This window comes from Excalfactoria chinensis, chromosome 3 (assembly GCF_039878825.1).
Source record: "Excalfactoria chinensis isolate bCotChi1 chromosome 3, bCotChi1.hap2, whole genome shotgun sequence".
Taxonomy (NCBI): domain Eukaryota; kingdom Metazoa; phylum Chordata; class Aves; order Galliformes; family Phasianidae; genus Excalfactoria; species Excalfactoria chinensis.
Window position 1 is genome coordinate 67,961,193 of NC_092827.1, and position 19,263 is coordinate 67,980,455.

Here is a 19,263-nt window from a genome sequence, read left to right on the forward strand (position 1 = left end):
AAAACAGTCTTCCCCTACCCTCATCCGGTCAAAACGTCATTGCTAATGCAACGACTGCTCTCTTTCTTTCACTCCTCTTTTTAAATCCTGTGATTATGATCATGTCACTTTGTTTGATTTTCTTCATTGGTTCCTTCTGTTCTGTTATGTTAAACAGAACAACTTGCCTTCATTCCCTAGGCTGTTCATGGTCTTTTTATTTGGTATCAAAAGACCAATTTCCATCTCAAGATGTCTAATAACATTAGTATCCATCGCTTGCCCATAATGTTTTTATACTAGCATCTTTTGTCTTTCCACCATGATTAGTTTATGGAGGAATGGGAAACTTCAATAACCACAGACCTGTTTTGTTGCCCTTCTGCAAATCCTTAGAATTCTCGTTCACTGTGATACCTCCACGTGCTTGAATAGTGATTAGACTAATTACTTGCTGATGTAAATAACTGAACTGTTGTACTGTAACTAATGCACTATGTTCAGTCCTCTGTTGTCTCAGTGTTTCTTTGAACATTCCTGCCTTCATCTAGCTCTTTGTAATCTGACTGGTATTTGTGCAAAACACCAGCATTTGGGACTCATGAGCCCTCTGGCACTTGGAAGTTCAAAATCATTGGGTGATTAAGGTATGCTTTGTTGTTGCTGAGTGTGTATAAATGGCTGATGGATTGTGACGTGTCGTGGATTCCAGCAAATAATTTCTCCCACCTCTGTTGAACTTGCCACACATCCCACTTCACTAGGAATGTACAGACAGGCATAAAGCATCTGGAGATTAATACATCCTAAAGTATTTGTAAATATAAGAACAATATAAAAACAAACCCAGTCTTGATCCATTTTTTTGAAGAGTTGCATACATGAGAAACTCACTGTCTTCAATATAGGTACCCACAGACTTTTTACTCCTTAGAGACTGCAAATGTGCTTTTTGCTATGTATTAAACATAGAAAAACTCTGAAATGAAGTTGACCTTCTATACCTGATATGAAATGTAAAGATTTTTCCTGTTGGAACTAAAATACTTTGTAATGATTATTTGTTCTTTGTTTCTTTGTCAACTATTTACATCTTTCAAATGATTTCCATTGTAATAGTGTTTTTGAAAAGTGCTTCTGAACACTGAATTTTGAAATAAAGACTAAAGGGTACAAAGGTCTTGGGCCTAGGTAGACCTGTAAACATCCAAGCATATGTACATTCGCAGATTTCAGTTGAAAAGTTCAGTGTAACATCATTTAATAATTGGAGTCTTATTTCAAAAGTGGTGCCTTTGAAGTAGGAGCACTCTATGAGGGGTGCATTCAGTAATTGCTGATTAATAAAACAGGGGCAAGACATAACCATGTTGGCCAAGGAGCCCAGGCATTGATGAATAAGTGCAGCCAACGCACAATTACTTTCATATATGTTGTTCATCTTTTCCACTGTGTATACCACCTGAATCAATATCTCTGTCCTTCTTCATTAAAATGAAGAGCCAAAACAAAGCTATCCACTGAAAATTATTATTCAGGTCTGTAGCGTGTCTTGAGCCTTTTATAATATACCATGTGTAACTGCAAACAAACTTCTGCAAAAAGCAAGTAGATGGGCTTAGGCATACCTGCAAAGAAACATTTTATGCAACCATGATGGTGTGACTGACAAGTACAGAAACAGTGGGGGTTATTTAGTGTTTCTGGCTTGGGAAGTAAAATGCTACCTACATAGAACTATAATCCAGTCAAGGTTTTTTTTCACTGTCTAATTAGTGACACTGTGAACAACATGATGAAGACCAATTCACGGACCTCATGCTGAGTGCTGCCTTCAATAACACTGGTACTGACTCATAAGAGCAGATCAAGTACCTCACCTTATGGAGCCCAGTTCTGCTTCAGTCTCGAAATACTGCCTTTCGAAATGTATAGCTTGGCATCTTGTGTTTGCAAAATTTAGAACTGTACCTTTGTTAGATTAATGAATTTGTTGTAAGCAGTGCAGCTCCTTTATCCCTTGTACATAATAAAAGATAAGCTAGTATTTAATTTGGTCAGAAAATTTAAAATCAAATAGTTATTTTCCTTCTTTTAGTCACTTTTAATTGCCTACTATTGTATAGCAAATTATATAATCTGAAAAGCACTGAGAAAAAAAGTGTTGTGGTTATTAGATATTAGTATTCAACTTTGTCTGGAAGTGTGTATTGCCATGGGAATCAGCGCTTCTGAGTCCCATTCCAGGCCATACCAGTGATCTTCTATATTTCTGCAGGCAACTTAATCCTTTGGTTCCTTAGAGACAAGATGTATTAAATGAAGATATGACCACGTCTCTTAAGTTCAATGTGATGTTAGTATTCAGTGCCATGTTCTGAAAAAGTGGCTATTCCTAGAATTCCTTCTCTATTTCAGATGACAATACCTACTTGAACAGATCTCAGTATTTGTTATTTACATGTATCTATAATGTACAGCTCTGGGAAATGAGTAGTAGATTAAAAGTATGAAGAAATTTGGTATTTTGAATTTCCTATTTTTTTTTATTTTTATTTTTTTGGTAGAATTACAAAATTAAAAAGGAAAATAAACCACAAATACACAAGAAAACCCAAAAGAACACTTTAGGGAGAGATAAGGACAACATTCAAAAGTAGAAGTTAGAAAGAGAGGGTATTATCAGCTTAATCCGATTCTCTAGGGTTGAAGCATGCACGTTTCAGCATAACGAAAAAATTAGAAGTGATGGTTGTGCCTATTTTCTAAGCACTAGAGCTGATATAACATGGTAAATAATGTGATTGCTGATCCATTATCTTCTACAAGAATGCGAAAGCTGCATGACTGCTTTCAGGCTGGCACACTTGATAAAATTAAGAAAGCACTGGTGGTGAGTACAAGGCTTCTGGATATGCATCAAATCCAGGAGATGGTCACGTGTAGCCAGTGTATGCTGTACAGTTGGAAACAACATCTTAACGCAGTTATTTCTTTCTGATGACATCTGCTTTGCAATAAGATCATTGCATTTTTACTCTTCAGTTTGAAATAGCACTGTGGAAGCATTTTGATTTGCTGTTGTTTTTCCATTGTTTTTGTTTTCCTATCTAATCACAAGCAGTAACCCTGAAGTTACTTGAAATAGCAACTGTTCTCCCTGAACTGCAGTTTTCTTTTCTTTTGGCTTTTATTTCAGCTGTGGGAGCCAGCTGCTTCAGAGAGTGTGGGAAGCTGACTTGGAGGCCTGTCAGCTGTTGATCCGAGGGTTTCAACTGAAAGAAACCAGTTGCTGTGGTTTTGAGGAAGAGGAGAACCAAATGGATGAGCTGGAGATGGCTGCTGATGGCACTTCCGATTCTGAAAAGAGGAAAGAAGATCACTTTTCAGAGGGCACGAAGTGGGACAGTGTTCCATGCCCTAAGCGCAGTAAGCTGAAACAGGTATCTGGAAAACCCTACAGCTGGATTTGAAGCAATAGTGCTGTTTCTTATTTGAGAGAAACAGTTTAAGCTGGGTCAGCAGGGCAGGTTAAGAATGATCTTAACATCTGGCCTCCTATATGAGAGATGAATAAAATGGCTTATTAGCTACAGAGAAGCCCTTCAACTCTTTTTCCTGTCACCATCAGTCTTTTCAAAATGTGGAAGTTATTCAGGCAGTGAATACAGAGCGTACATCAGGTTCAAAGGAAAAACAATTTTCTGAAAGATTCCTTAAGCATTTAACAGAAATTACCAGCTGCTCCTCATCACACCAATGAGTTTTCACTCTAAGTTAGTTCTGCTGACTAGTTAGCCCTGGGTTAGCTGAAGTGAGGAGGGGATAAGTTTTCCCACTCTAGTGGAAAGGTCAGAGGCTTTGTAGCTCAGATTCCAGCACACTGCCAATATTAAAAGAAGGAAAAAAATCATGGGGGTTAAAGGGTCTGAGAAATTTCTTTGGAGTTTTTGTGTTCTTCTCTGGAATGCCATCCTTACTTAAATAACTACCTAAAATAAATAAATAAATTACTGCACCATCGAGTTTAATAGATAAATAAATAAAGCTGTTGAAAAGCTTCATTACCCAATAACCATAATGTGACAAAAAGGCACTCCAACAGGAGTTGTCGGTTTTACTACCTTGGAATTTGATTGACAAAAATTGGAAGTGTACTTAATGGCATGCGGTGCAAGCTGCCATTGAACTATGCATTACATTGAAAGCTGATATCACATTTTGCATTTATTCTGGCTGAGACTTAGCAGAAAGCAAGGTGTTTCCTTACTGTAAAAATCTTCTATTTGAGTAAAATTCTGTTTTTAAACTGGGGTTCGTCAGTACTTGAAGGCTAGGAAAGGTGCTCTGCAGGCTGAATCCACATAGAGGGCATTTTTGTTGGAAATGGTCATCTGTGGCTTTGATTTAGTTCTTTTTTTTTTTTCACTGCGATCTCTCTTTTTTTCTTCATACCATATCCCTGATGAGTAGGCTCAAGCAATATGAGCAGCTTGGCTGGTTATAGAAAGCTGCGATTCCCTTTTGAAAGTGTATCTGGGAAGCTTTGGTGGGTTCAGAGGGTTGTGTTGTTTTTTTCCTGTAGTGCTCTTGAGATTCATGCAATAGGTGTCACTTCATCCGCAAGCCCAAGACACTTCCATGAAAAATGGGACTACTGTCCCCTGGAATGACGTAAGGGTAAATGAAGTGTGATGACCTTTGGTTCTGGAGTGAGGTGCATTAGTCAGAAGGCTGGGTTGCCCAAAGAAAGTCTTACTGGTGTCCGTTAAGAGTTTTTATAACCAAGTGGAAGCATCTAATGGAAAAACATATGTCAAGATACCCTGTTTGATATTATCTACAAGGCTGTGCTGTCCTTGTGAGAGGAATAACTTGATGTGGTTACCTTGTTTCCAGAATGATCCATCCCCTCAACTGTCCTCTCTGTTCTACTTGAGGAAATACCTAGAGGGTTGATCACTGAAGCAAAATGAAGAGGGGCAGTCTTTATATTAAAAAATACTGAACTACTGGCTTCAAAAGAGTACAGAAAGGGGGTAATAATACAGATACAGGTACAGATGCCTTTGAAGGTGCATTTCATGCCCAGGTAATTAGTTTACTTGAAGGTGAAATGCTATAGACGAAGTGTTCCAGTTATATATCATGTTGTATCTGGCTAAATATAAAAGAGAAGTGGATTTGTTTTTGTTGATGTATATTATAAATACAGTTTTGCATATAATCATATCCTACCATGTACACAGAAAGAAAGAAACAAGAAGCAGAAAAATGAGGAAAGCAGAAAAGATTAATGAAAATAACCCCTTACTTAGACCCTCAGAAACTGCTTTCCAGGATGGCCATTTTTCATTTTTAATTAAATATCATCACTATATGTGATATAAAATATGCAAGGTGTACATTCTTTGAAAGTCCACATACATTACCATCAAATGTGAGCACAGTTTTATTAACCATCAACAGTCACTTTATAGTCATCATAACTATGTTTTCTAGGACAGCACAGACACTTTTTTTTCCAGTTCATTTGTGCAGTAAGCTATGGCACTGTGAGTCTTCCTTTGTAAAACTGACTGTTAACTGGTGAAGACTATGCTTTGGCAGCTCAGCTTACTGAAACATCATTACTCATTTATTGACCAAAATTTAATAAAACGGGGCCAGCAAAAATTATCCTCAAATAATCTGATTTACTTAGAAATTAAGGCATACCCCTCTCAACCACAGGTACCTCAGACGAATACAATATATTTAAAAATGATGAAGCAAAGAGGTAGACAGTGGGCCTAGTTTCAGTCATGTCAAAGTCAGCTTGCTGTCTAATGCAGTTAAAATAGATTCTTGAATTTTCACGCAGGCATGTACACTCTATACAGTGACTAACTTGCTGAAAATAAGGTGCCCTGCCAGTGTGGTTCCAATTGGTCATCTGCAAACTAATTGGATTTGTTTTTTCTCCCAAGTCTTGGAGGAATTCAAGATGGATTCTAGTTTTCATTCCAGAAATATTCCAAGTTTTTAAACTGACTGCATATTCCATTGCCCACGTTGCATGTGAGCAAGGTTAAAGTTGCTGAGATCATTGGAATTATAGTTAGAATTATATATATATATATAAGTACATGTGATTTCTAAAATATGTAGTAAAGTTTCATTTCTCTTTAGACATTAATGCCTGCCTATTCCACTCTTCATGAAATCTTGCTTTATCTTTTGCTTGTTGGTAGTGTATGTGTAAAAAAAGCTTTTAATAACACTAGAAATACCAACAATAATTAATAAACATAGAGATGTCTGTGTGCTGGGACCTCCTTAACATCAAGTGTCGTAATGAATGTGAGTATGTGTGCACTGCAAGCTGCAGTTCCTGACCTATCCTTTTTTCTTTTGCTGCTGCTGCCTGGCATGCTGTGCAGTGTTCCCTCTTAATCACTATGAAGGAAAGAAACACCTACTAGATTTCAAGAAAATTGAGGTGATTAAAGTTACAAGGTAAAAAAAATAAATAAAAATTCAGTACTCTTAACTTCAGTAAGTCAACATTTTTGGTAGCTATCCTGTCAGAATTCTTTGTGGATCATTTCTCCTTTTCTCGCTATAACTGAGGCAAGAAAAAAGGGTAAGAGTTAGGGCTGTTTTTCTTTACTCACCTCTGCATTCTTCAGTTTTGCCACCTGGGACGATATTTCAGAACCTTTTCTTGATGACTGACTGGTGCTGGAAAAGTGTTCTGTCATTGCAAAGCATTCTTATCTCTCACTGTTTTTACAATGAGTAAAAAGTCATATTAAGTGGACAATTGTGGGGGAAAAAAAAGTAATATTCAGTGTGATGTCTCTCATTAAAAAGAAGTAATCACAGCATATGACACATTTTTTCAGAATTTAGCAATAGCTACCAACAAGAAAGCTTTGGTCAGGAGGCTGCCACCCAATAACATGAATTGAGATAGCCTGTGATACAGGAGGCAATTGTGCCTTGCGTAAAGGACAGAGCCTTTAGAAAGCTAAATAAACAGCACTCTTATTTGAGTTTTAATTAAATGTTGTGTTTGTAGAGCTTTGAAAGTAATTTGGAAACTTTAAATTTAATCATCTTTTTGAATGTCAGCATTAAGCATTGGTGAAATTCAGTGTTTGACTGTTTTCTGCATTAATCCAGGGAAAGGGATTGCTGTAAAAGAAAAAAGAAGTAGCTGGCTTGTATGCAATGGTCAGATCATTGTTGAACAGTCACACACGTTGTTGTGCAGTAAGATGCCCCTTAGTTATGAGTAATTCTGTCATAGCTATTAGCAAACATGCCAGTTCTTTAGATAAGACTTCTCAGAATCACACCGAATCACAAAATTGCAGGGATTGGAAGGGACCTCAAGAATTCATGGAGTCCAACCTCATTACTCAAGCAGGTACCCTGCAATGGGTAGCAGGGGTAGGTGTCCAGTTATATGTTTTGAATATCTCCATGGGAGGAGGCTCCACCACCTCTCTGGGCAACCTGTGCCAGTGTTCCTTCACTCATAAAGAAATTCTTCTACCTGTTAGTATAGAACTTGCTATGTCCAGGTTTTAGGCCATTACTCCTTGTCCTATTACTACATACTCCTGAGAAGAGCCTGGCCTCATCCATTTGCCTCCCACCTTCCTTTAGATACTTATAAACGTGAAGCGGATCCCCTTCCAGTCTTCCTTTCCCTTGGCTGAACAGACCCAGGTTATTCAGTCTTTCCTCATATGTGAGATACTCCAGGCCCTTAATCATCTTTGTTGCCCTCTGCTGGACTCCTTCTAGGAGACCGTCTTTTTTAAACTGGGGAGCCCAGAATTGGGCACAGTATTTTAAATGTGGCCTCACATTTAAATAGTAATAGGGCATAGTAGAAGGCAAGGATTACCTCCCTCGAACTTCCAGCTGAATTCTTTTTAATGCACCCTGGGATGTCATTGGTCTTGAGACACTTTGTCTCAATACATGTAATGATTACAAATATGTTACAGTGAAATTATGATGAGAAAATGAAAAATACAGGCAAAATAAATTTAAACAACCTTTCTTTAGATAGACTTAGGAAATATCCAATAATAAGAATGATCTTATGGCAGAGTAATGACTTTGTACTTCAATGTACAAATACATATATACCTGTGATAATAAGTATTAACCTATCAAAGCAGTATCTCTATCTCAGTTTACTTAAATATTATCAGTATTGTTGTATATGGTAAGTATCAATGCTTTTCCAATAATATTAACATGAGGTGGTTTTTTCAGCTGCCCCTTGGCCAATCAAGGTAACGTTGGCTAATTTCTTATAGAATTTGCAGGTGAATTAAGTTTTGAGAGAGGTACCATAGTTACCACAGACTATCAATATAAATCATCTCTGATGTTCTCTCACTTCTCTTGCCCAAAGTGACTTAGAAGATTTGTGCAAGAAAACTCTTGTAGACTTCTGAACGGTGTATATAGATTGGTAAGAATCTGGTGGATGTTTATCTCTATCTATAATAAGATTTTCAGTTTGAGAGCCCATGTCCATGTTGGTTTTAACAGAGAAGGCAAAATTCAGGCTTTAATAAAATGTATTTAAATTTAGCTTCAAATATTGGGTGGCTGCCACAGCCCACTATAAACCTAATTGAAATATTTCATAGATGTGTAGTGAAATGATGTAATTATTCAGCTTATATAACTTTATGTGCTATACCATTTTTGTAAGTTCCATTGAAATCTTAATGTTTATACAACTTGTATCTACAATATATTTAATAACTTATATCTAACAGGTTGTTGAAGACATTTCATTTGGAGCAGAGGGTCATTTATCTGAGGTAAGTGTTTTCTAGACAGTATAAAGTGGTGATATTATACAGACTCTTCTTGGGCTGAATTAAAACTAATGATACCTATTTCTATAGCATTACCTTTGGGTAAAAATTTGAGAGCAAAATCACTATGAAGTGCTCAGACATTTAGGGAAATGACACAGGCACAAATAGAGTAGTCCCATTCTTTTATTCTGCTAAAGATAATGGAAAAATTACTGTGTATTCTGGAGAGTTCATAGTTAAATTGCACTTTTCTAATGATTTTTATACAAATGAACAACAGAATGGATATGCTGCGGAAATGTAGGATCTATTATATATATATTATATATTTAGCCAACTGCACTGTAGCATCATAATGATGCTTAAGAATGGAACAAAATCATGATGTTTTACTTGGCCCCTTGTGTACCACTAAAAATACCTTTATAAATCCCTTTGAATTTATTTGAGAAGTATAAAAGCATACAGCAGCTGAATATATGTCAATAGGAATGTCATCTGAGTAAAAATACTGAATGTTTGTCATTTTACACTATTTTCATAAATAAAAAGATGTCAGATCCTATTCTATATATTTGAGTGAAATCCAGCATAATTGGATAGCATGAGATTCATTTCCTATGAGAGTAAGCATTGAAATAATCTACTTGTTACTGTCTACATGCAGACTAGAAATTCAGGTAATACATGCATAAGGAGATACATACTGGTTTGTGAGCTGTACTTGTTGAATGTGGTCCAATTTTGTATCAGTATGCCTTGAGTTGCAACCTACATCTTAAAAAAATTAGTATCTACGCATTTTGTCCAGAAATCAAATTAATGACATGGGTAAATAATGCCCAATTCACCTTCCACAGTAGTGCCCATCGCATGTGACAAGTATGAGTTATAAGCATTAGCCAAGCAATTTTATAAAAGTAAAGTGAGAAGTTGCAGTTTAGGATCACTACTTCTATGTTGCCTTTCTTTGGATTACCACCAATGATTTCAGAGGCTGTAGAGCAGGTGAAATGCTCCAGGAAAGAAAAACTACTGTAAAACTGAACTTGGATTATTCGTCATGTATACAAGGGGAATGCTGCATGAGAACATGCCTAGGATCCACTGCTTAGCCATGTGTGAATTCAGTATACATAAAAATGGGAAACCTTGAGTGTGAAGGTGAACTTTGCAAAAAAAAAAAAAAAAAAAAGCAAATAGCTTGTCTCAACTGTGAATTTTGCTGTGAGTTATAGCAAAGCCATCCAGGTACACAGTGGATGACATGAACTAGGAGCAGGTGGTCCCACAGGTTAAGGGCAACATAAAGCCCTACTACTGGAAAGGCAAAATGAGCAAATGTTGGTAGCGATGGATGCCAAGAAAGCAAAATATTTTCTGGAAACTAAAAATTGCATTTGATCTAGACTTAAACAGATGAGAGGTCTGCAGAATACTTGTGTGCAGCAGTGACCTGCACTGAAAGCCCAGGCTGTATGGAAAACTGGTAATCACAGCCTGAACCTCTGATTAATCATCTGAGGCAAGTGTTGGGTCAGCTGTGGGAGCACAGGTGAGGGTAATTCAGCTGTGCTCCTGGAAGGGGTGGAGCTTGTCTCCACCTCTCCTAGACTTCATTTAAGGGCTGACCACCACTAAGGCAGCATCTCTTTGAGATTGCTCCTCTGTGGGGATTGGATATCTAGCCTCAGCATTTTTCCAGCCAGACTGAAGGCATTCGTATTGGTGAGTTTTTCCTATATATAACCTTTTGGATATCTATTGCCATCCTTCTTGTATTATTACCATCTTTTGTATTATTCCACCTTACACGAGACCCTCACTGAAGAAGTTGTCCTTTTGCTCAGCAGCCTGGGACATGAGATTGATATGCATGTTGTGCTTGAGAATGCACCAGAGAGCCCAGACACAGAGAGTTAATGCTGTGGAAGCCTTTAGTAAGAAATTATGGTCTTATAGTGCTCAGAAACAGAACAACTTTCAAAGTTTTGAGGTGAAAACTGCATAAAGAAAACTGAGAGCAACAATATAAATAAAGGAAATGGAAATGAGTTAGAAGTCCATGCTCTCAACCACACTGCCACAGCTGGGTTGATATTGACTTGTAGACAGCTCTATAAAGAATCTATGAAAATGTCAGCACTCCATACCATGTCAAGGCTTTGCCCAAGTATTCCTTTGACAGTCTGGTCCCTTAATCCTTGTCAGTCTCCCCATTGCTTGCAGAAGGTCACTCTGTTAGTCATTCCAGATTCTAAGTAACTTGGGAGCAGAGACGAAATGAAAAATACTACAAGCCACCTATAAATGGTAGCCAGCTATGGTGACTCCTATCGCAGCAGGATGTGAATGTTAGGAAACAGTTTGATGCTTTTGTTTCTTTTCCAAGTCTTGGTTCTCTGTGAGTTTTTATTTTGTGAGTCAATAAATAGCCTTATTCTCCCACAAGTGGAACTGGATTGTCACAGCTTGATTAAATGAGCCAGTAAAGTATTTTGCACTGGTCTGGGGAAGTCTGCACTCAGGGAAGACCTTGAGTCTACTAAGATGAGAACAGAAAGACTGCTGTCACACAGTCTGTTTCCATGGCTGGAAGGCAATGGAAAGCCCTGTCCCTGCATACTTTTCCAAGGGTGTTCCTCCTTGACTGTAATGGAAGAGACGTGAGGGGAAGAACTGTCAACATCACGCTGTACTTTTGATGTGTCATTTAACACTCCCTTGTGTTGTCATATCCCTGCAGAGGAGGGATCAGTGCAAACAAAGGGAATGTGGGACAAGCGTGTGATTGTGGGGAGGAGATTGTTCACAGTTAGAAAGCAGCTGTCTTGAAAGTTTTACGCCTGAGTTCTTGCATATGAGAAACAAGAGCATGTTGTAGTGCTGAATTCTCCTAAATGTGCGCGAGTAGGCTGATGGAACAAGCCAGCAGACTGTAAATAGAAAGTGATAAGGGCAGAAGTAATTGGGAAAAGAACCTTGATCTTAATTCTGAGAGAAGACAAAGCTGCCTCCATTTAAACAAAATAGAAAGTTGCTTGAAGAAAATCAAGGGAACAATAGGTAGGAGGAAGCAGCAGATGACTTTTGCTACTCTCCAGAAGATATCATATTTCCATTAAAGTATCATGTTCTTTTGGTGCAGAAGAGAGCACACAGTTACAGACTGTGTCTATGTGAGAGACTCTTTAGTAGCGCAAAATAATTTTGAAAAGGAAAAAATGTTGCTAATGATGAGCCTTAAATAATACACAGTGAAAAAGTGAACCAGGAAGACCACAGTGAACATTAAATTGTAGTAAGCAAAAGATGCAAACTGGCAAAAGACTTTGGTGGTAAGGGGTACATTAGGGATTGTTGAAAGAAAGCTGAAAGTATGTCTTCTGAAAGATGGAGCCATGTCTTCTAATAAAAAGGGTGAGTGAATAATAAAAAGGGAACAGTGCAGATTTTTTTTCTTTTTCTTTTTTTCTTACCTTTTGTTGTTTCTAAAAGTAATAAACTGTGTCCATATGTACGTAATGCTCTTAGTATTTACCAGAAGCTAGCAAGAGAAGAGCGTGGCAAAGGGTCTGAAGGTAAATGAGATGCACTCAAGTCAGGCTAGACTGATGAAATTCCTTCTAAAGTGCATAGGAGCCAAGAAAAACAATCTCCAAACCATTAACAAGGTTCTCTGGGAACTCCAAAAGAAGGCTGAAGTCCCAGGAGATCAGTAAAAAGCAGAGCTGGTATTTGCCTTTAAAAAGGAGATAGACCAGGAGCCTGTGCACCTGTCAACATAATTTCAATTAGGATTAGAATTCCAAATGTTCTTGATAAATTGAAAGAGTAGCCTGAAATCAATACGATTGGATATATTAAAAGACAGGCACAAATTGCATTTGGAGAAGAAAAAAGTTGTGTTTATGTGTACAGATGGCAAATAACAGCTAAGATGGCAATACTGCAGAGTTAGAAACTAGGGATATAATGGACTACAAATAGAGTGGGATTCATTACCATGATCCTGTTGCAACAAAGACCAAAAGTCATTTGCAGCCTCATTAACAGGAATGTCAGTTGTAAGAAATAATTACCATGCTTAGCTGAGAATGTCAGAGCCTCCACATGAATACGACATTGGTCTGGGCATCTCTCTAAGTGCAAGACAGGGCATGCTGAAGAAAGGAGGAAAACCTATATGTATAAAATATTCATTAAATAGCCAGTCATGCCATGATGCCAGGATAATGGTGGCCATGAGTAAGAGGCGTTATTTTCAGAGTCTGATATCAGGCCTGTTATCAGTGTCTGCTTTGCCTTCATCTACAACACCAGTCCCCAACAGTGCATGTGGTAGGAATTTTGGGAGCAGGACAGAGGCAAAGGCTTCCTTTAGCTGTGCTTCAGACACTATGGCTATGTAGCTCACTAACTGAGGGCATGTGCACACAGCCTGCATGCGACACAAACATCTGCTCAAGCAAGACAAGCGTTCAGATGTTTGCATTTTGTTCTTAGAAATGATTTAAGAAGTGCCCTGGCCTGACTTTCTGGAGGTTCAAGTGCTCACAATTTCCATTAACTTTGGTGAGGGGTGAGGGCAAGCATGCAGCACTTCTGCAAACAATAAGTCACTGTTCTAAGCCCTTTGCCATAACAAGGAGTATCTGTCTCCAAGGGTGACATTTTGTAGTTATTTATATTGCTTTAAATGATTTTAACTCTTATGGGAGTAAGATGGTTTAGTAGTGAGAAGATTTTTATTTTATTTTATTTATTTATTTTGTAGAGGGAGCAATTTTTGGTGAAAAAAAAAATAAAATCTGGCTATGATGTTCTGCAGGTCTTCTAAGGATTTTATTTTCCATATTTCATTGGGATAATGATACCACTAGTTTGAAGAAAAGCGACTCCTTTTTACCGTGTTCCTGTGAAGGAAGAACAGATTTTAGGATGTATTTGGAATCCTGCTTCTCAGTGCAAAAACCATACTAATACACAGTTTAATTCCTAGCAGAATTTGCTCTATCTAGCTGCTGGAATACTGTTCCTTCTGTACAAAGTTGCTGAGCTGAATTCAAGAGAGCATGGAAGGTATTTGCACTGGAAAAGCTGATCAAACATTTAACTTAATTAATGCTGTTGAGGAGCTGTTGCTCATAGGTGACTAAAATGACTGTTGAAAAGGTAAAACTAAATGCAGAAGACTAAAGTGGAAGCCATTTCCTCTACTCTTAATTTAGTGTGCTAATGGTGTGCAGGAGCTGGAATGTTGTCTGTTCTTTGGCTTTCTCACATCTCTGGGACAGTGAGGATTTCTGATTTCTGCTTAGAGTAAGAAGGCAGAGGGATTCTCCAGTTATTAAAAAAAATAATCACATCCTAATTTGTACCATTTCTACCTGCTTAAGGATTTAGAAGAAAATTGCAACCACCTACATCATCTGTTCACAGAAAAATCCATAAAGCAATATCGCATCTCAGCTTATTCCTGACTGCTTCAATCTCTCTCCTAGCTGCTTCCTAGAATTGCTGTTAATGCAGAAATAACTAGAGAAGTCTTAAGGCTTACAGTAGCTTGTAGCATTGACATCACTTACAAGCTTGAATGAGTTGTATCTTATTTATACATTGAGCTGGAGGCAGAGCCCACTTCCATCTCAAAGTGCTGTTGATCAGTGTATAGTTCCGCTTTCCAGTCAGGAGATGTTGTGAGTAGTGTGTGTGTCAGTGCCAGTAGTTTCCCTACCTACATGGACAAACATCAAACAAAAATGCTACCACTGATATTAGTAGGCATAGAAGGCACTGAAAGGAATCTTTCCTACTTTTGTGGGTTATTGTGCTTTTTTTCATATGAGGATCTGGGCATGAGAGCTGTGGAATTAATTGAATCTTTAGAATTTTTCCTGTATATATATTTTTTTGAGAGCAATATGTTTTTGCCATCTCATGTAGAGCTCTTGATGTTAAACTAAAATTAGAGCTAATCTGTACCACTACACCATAACAAAAAGTGATTATATATAAATATAGGCCAAAATAAAATGGGACATTTGTACGTACTGTAAAATCACAATCTGTGGGATAGCCCTCCTGTGAGTTTCACGTGATGTCTGTGAATATGTTCTTGAGAAACAATGCTTTTGTCTGAACTATGAAGGAACTTCTCATTTCAGCCAAAAAGGCAACTCTGTGTCCTAAAGATGCAAAAATAGTTTATCCATACACAGTTATTGTTATATTGAAGCTGTAAAGTTCACATCAGAATTTTAGCAGTAGTGGAATGTAGCACCTAAATTATGGAGTTGTTGTAGTTATACCGCAGAAGAGGCATAGCCATACAGTTATGATTAAGTAGGCTTCAGGTGTTCAGTGATTAAACAAGCTTAATTGTCTTTTTACTTAGTCACTTACTTCCTGCCTCTCTGTATTGTTTGAACAATTCTGCATTGAGCACGTAGTTTCTCCTAGTACTCATTTTCTTATTTATCTTAGTTTCTGAAGAAAACAGGATTTCTGTTGCATTTTTAGACAATTCAGTGCACACTTGTAATGTGACGTAGCTTTACTATGCTTTTTACATGTGAGGCAGAACATATATTTTAAGTGAGAATGTAAGTATTCTGCTGACAAATTAATGCTTATAGCTGTAGCAATTACAGAGTGTCATTTCTGAGTATGTTTAATGTGAGAGCAATGCAGAACCCCAAAACGCAGGTTAGCATTGATACAAAGTTTCATGAGATGGCTTTGCTACAGAATGAGTATTAACCCAAATTCCTTGGGGCCTGAGTGCTTGTTCATGGGTCCCTCCCTTTTATCATTCCTGAGACCCTTCTTTATTTGGCTGTAAAGTTTTATTTGAAAATGAAAAGCAAATATCAAACATGAGATCAGATTAGGTAGCTGCACACTAGTAAACATAGTCATCCATCTACATTGCTACTGTGAATTTCAAGAATTTGAGGATCTGGCCATACTTGCAACTTGGAACCTCTTTTGCCGACCATGTCTCTAAATGCTGTCTCTTCTCATCAGTCTCTCTTATCCCATCTGAGGGTCAGTGAGGATGTAGATCTAAAAGGCCCATTTTGCCCTCTTTGTTCACTGTCATGCAGATTAGGAATATATTTTCCACTGTGTGTGTTCACAACAGGGCTAGACAAATGCAGCAGTGTGCTTATCATTTAGATTAGATGCTCAGTATTACTCCTTGTGCTTCTGTTTATTAGACAGGAAACACAAGGGCCATTTCAAACTGGAGGAAATATGTAGATTGTCTCTTAGAGCAACTTGTGGCAGAACTAATTCTCTGGCTGATTATCTGGACAAACTGTCCCACTGTCAACAGTATCCCCTTGCTAAAAGCAGTAAATGGATCAGACAAAAGTACACAATACATTGATGTTGCATAAGCTGGACTCTGCTTTTTACATGATGCTGTAAAAAAGCATTTCCTCAGCATCTGTGCAGGAGTACTTCATTTTGCCTCACAATAAAGTTCACAATGTGTAGAAAGAGTCTGATTTGAATTTATTAATGGATTTTGTCTGTCAGAGCAACTCTTAAGAGTTTATTAATTAATTGAAAGCCATTATTTCTAAATTGACTTTTCAATGATGATGTAACACTGCATGTTTTTTGTCTTGTTTTTCTTGCGTGTTTGTGATGAGAGTTGTGTGCAGATCTGATCTTCTTATGAGTAACCGCTAAAGAAAAATCTCTGCTCAGTATGTGGAGCTTTGTCTAGAATGGTCATCATTTTAGATGTGTTTTCAGAGCAGTTTTACTTACAATTTACTGAATCTTTTACTGTTTTGCTACGATTCAGTGAATCTTTTCTTTCTAGGATGAGGCCTAGGTCCTTTTAGACAACTGTCATCTGTTCTTGTATGTGTGTCATAGAATGATTCCCTAAAAGCTTTCTGTTGATATAAATTGCCTGGGTTATCCCACTTCCTAAAAGCATATGGAGTCCTGCTGGTGTATTGAATAACAATTTAGCAGCTGGATGGAAAACTGTTCTTCATCTTCTCTCCCCAGTCCTGAAACATCCTGTTGATGTAGGGAGGATGTATATCTTCTCCCCCAATCTTATTTTAAAAACAATGGGGCGATTTTACTTCCATATACTGTTGAATCATGTCATAAATTCTGATACCTGATAATGACTTTGAAGGTAATTATTTGAGGTCCCATGCACCAACCAGGGATTCAGGCGGCTGATTCTCACATGTACCCCAAGGTCTAAGATGTGGGCATATGCAGCATAATCTCTCCACAACTCACTTGTCCAGGCTTTGAGTTGAAGCTTATTGTATTCCTGTGCTCAATAGCTGTGTCTGGAAGCAAACAGAAAGGAAGACAGAAAGGTCAGAGCTCTGTGCTGTAACAAAGGATGTACCAGCAAGCACAGCCTTTCTGACATTTGACTCTATGTACACAGTGTGTGACACAAACTGTAAGGGTAGCATGAAATTGAGGACTGGTAACTGTGTTTATGAAAAACCAGAGTGCTTCACTATGGGCAGTGTTCCAACAATTCCTAGCATGATTTCACTGATTGAAGGTTTGATTTCTCTCAAACAGCCAATGATGCCTGTTACCACATCAGCAGTTCAGTGCAAAGGACTAAGAGTACTTTTTCAAAGGAGCAAAAATTTTCTGAGGTTTGTAGGTGGCAACATGCATAGCTGGCTTTATAGATCATATCATAGTATCATAGTATCGTGCAAGTTGGAAGGGACCTTAGAGATCATCGAGTCCAACTCCCGGGATTCGAGCCCTTCTGAGTAGCAGAGCAGCATTTCTGCCACTTGCGCCACCGGAGGCACACTCATATAGATGAGTATATACATGACATCTAGAGGAAAATACAATTATCTGGACTCCAGCTGATGAATGATCCATTTTTTTTTTCCAGCATAGTTCCAGAAGTTCATCTTCACATCGTAGTCTTTTCCCCACAGATGCCCCCCTTTCCCTCACTGCGGACAGTCCTATGATGCCTTGTGAGGGGTGGGGGCAGGCAGAGACTAGTCTCAGTGATGTACGAATGATTTGATTTTTTTTTTTTTTTTCCACTCAAATATGACACTTGCCTGAATCATTTCTCAAAGAGGACGTCAATACAAAAAATAAAAGATACAAGTTATCTTTACTCAGTGCATCCAAAAGCAAACAAATCTGTCAGAACTGCCTTTGTAATGGGCTCAGAAAATTTAATTTAAACTAGAAGAAGCATTTGTCTATATAAAGTTGTGAATGAACAACCATTATTTTCCAGGATTTATACTTGTTACACGTAGTAACAAAGTGTAGTTTCATCTTGTATTTCCTAGGAATTTGATGTATTTTCTCTGATCAGTTGAGCAGTGCTTCTAAGCAAGTATATTTTTGGCAGCTCATATAACAAAAGTGATGCTTCATGAAACGCTGAGATGGCCTCAATGTGCAAATCGTATTTAGTAAAACAACTTGAAATTTAGGAACCTAAATGGTGTAGTCGGCATGAGCTTTCCCTCCCCTGCTGTGGTGAGACAACATGGAGTTGAGAGCACTTCAGACTTCACACTCCTTTAATCCTGTGCTGAAAGTAAGATTGTGATTTTCCGATGGGAAACAGACTGAGGCCACAAGCTTGTTCCAATCCATATAAATCAACAAATTACTGTATAGTAACAAATTTTATCTCCTTAACTTGGATGAGGTTTCAAACAGTATCTTAGCACCTCAGAACATCATATCCCCCTCTAATATTTTATTTGTTCCCTTAGTTTGCAAACATTAGGTAGAAAAGTACAATTGGCAATAAAAGTATTCCTTTTCCCACTTCCTGTAGGAGTTCTTCGTATTTTCTGCAGAGCTGGGAGAGAAATGTGAAGCAATAAATGAGAAACTGGTGCATCTGGAAGACCAACTGCAAACTTCAGCCTGCAGAGTTGGTGAAGGTACAATTCATATCCTTTTTGATATATCTAGAGATATGTATTGATCTACGCAAGTACGTTTGATGCAAAACACTTTCAGATTTGAATGGGGTAATAGTTCTTAATGCAGATTAAATATATTAAGACAGATATAACTGATTGTCTCGCTAAAGTGGGATTTCTTGTTGTAACAAGTTGTCTTACAGTGCATTCTCATCATGGTCTTATTTACATTTAACTTAATTGAACAGAAATTATTTCTTTGTTAACTGAGATTAGGCATTGAAATGCTTTTACATTTACAAAGGATTGTTACAATCCTTTCATCGGTAATGCCCACGTTAGCAAACACCTACCAAAAACTGCCTGAATACAAGCATCTACATGCATGCCTTTGCCATCATGATTTAGTTAAATTCTACATCGTTGACTCAGGCTGTGTACATGGTCAGTTGTAACTTATTTTTCTTTTCTCTTTTGAAAAAAGCTTGCCAGCAGAGGCATCATATGGTATCCTATGCAATCTA

At 37.8% G+C, this 19,263-nt stretch overlaps 1 protein-coding gene across 7 annotated transcripts in view; it reads left to right on the forward strand.

Moving 5' to 3' along the window:
• The window catches only part of DISC1 (DISC1 scaffold protein), a 184,279-nt gene extending 165,444 nt beyond the window's left edge, over positions 1-18,835 (forward strand). For all 7 annotated transcript variants that reach the window (XM_072333836.1, XM_072333840.1, XM_072333833.1 and 4 more), the window contains exons 11-13: positions 3,179-3,422; positions 8,772-8,816; positions 18,649-18,835. In XM_072333836.1, the coding sequence (XP_072189937.1) occupies positions 3,179-3,422; positions 8,772-8,816; positions 18,649-18,801 (442 nt within the window). In that variant the 3' untranslated portion in view covers positions 18,802-18,835. The remainder of the gene's footprint in view (positions 1-3,178; positions 3,423-8,771; positions 8,817-18,648) is intronic.
• The last annotated feature ends 428 nt before the right edge of the window (positions 18,836-19,263 follow it).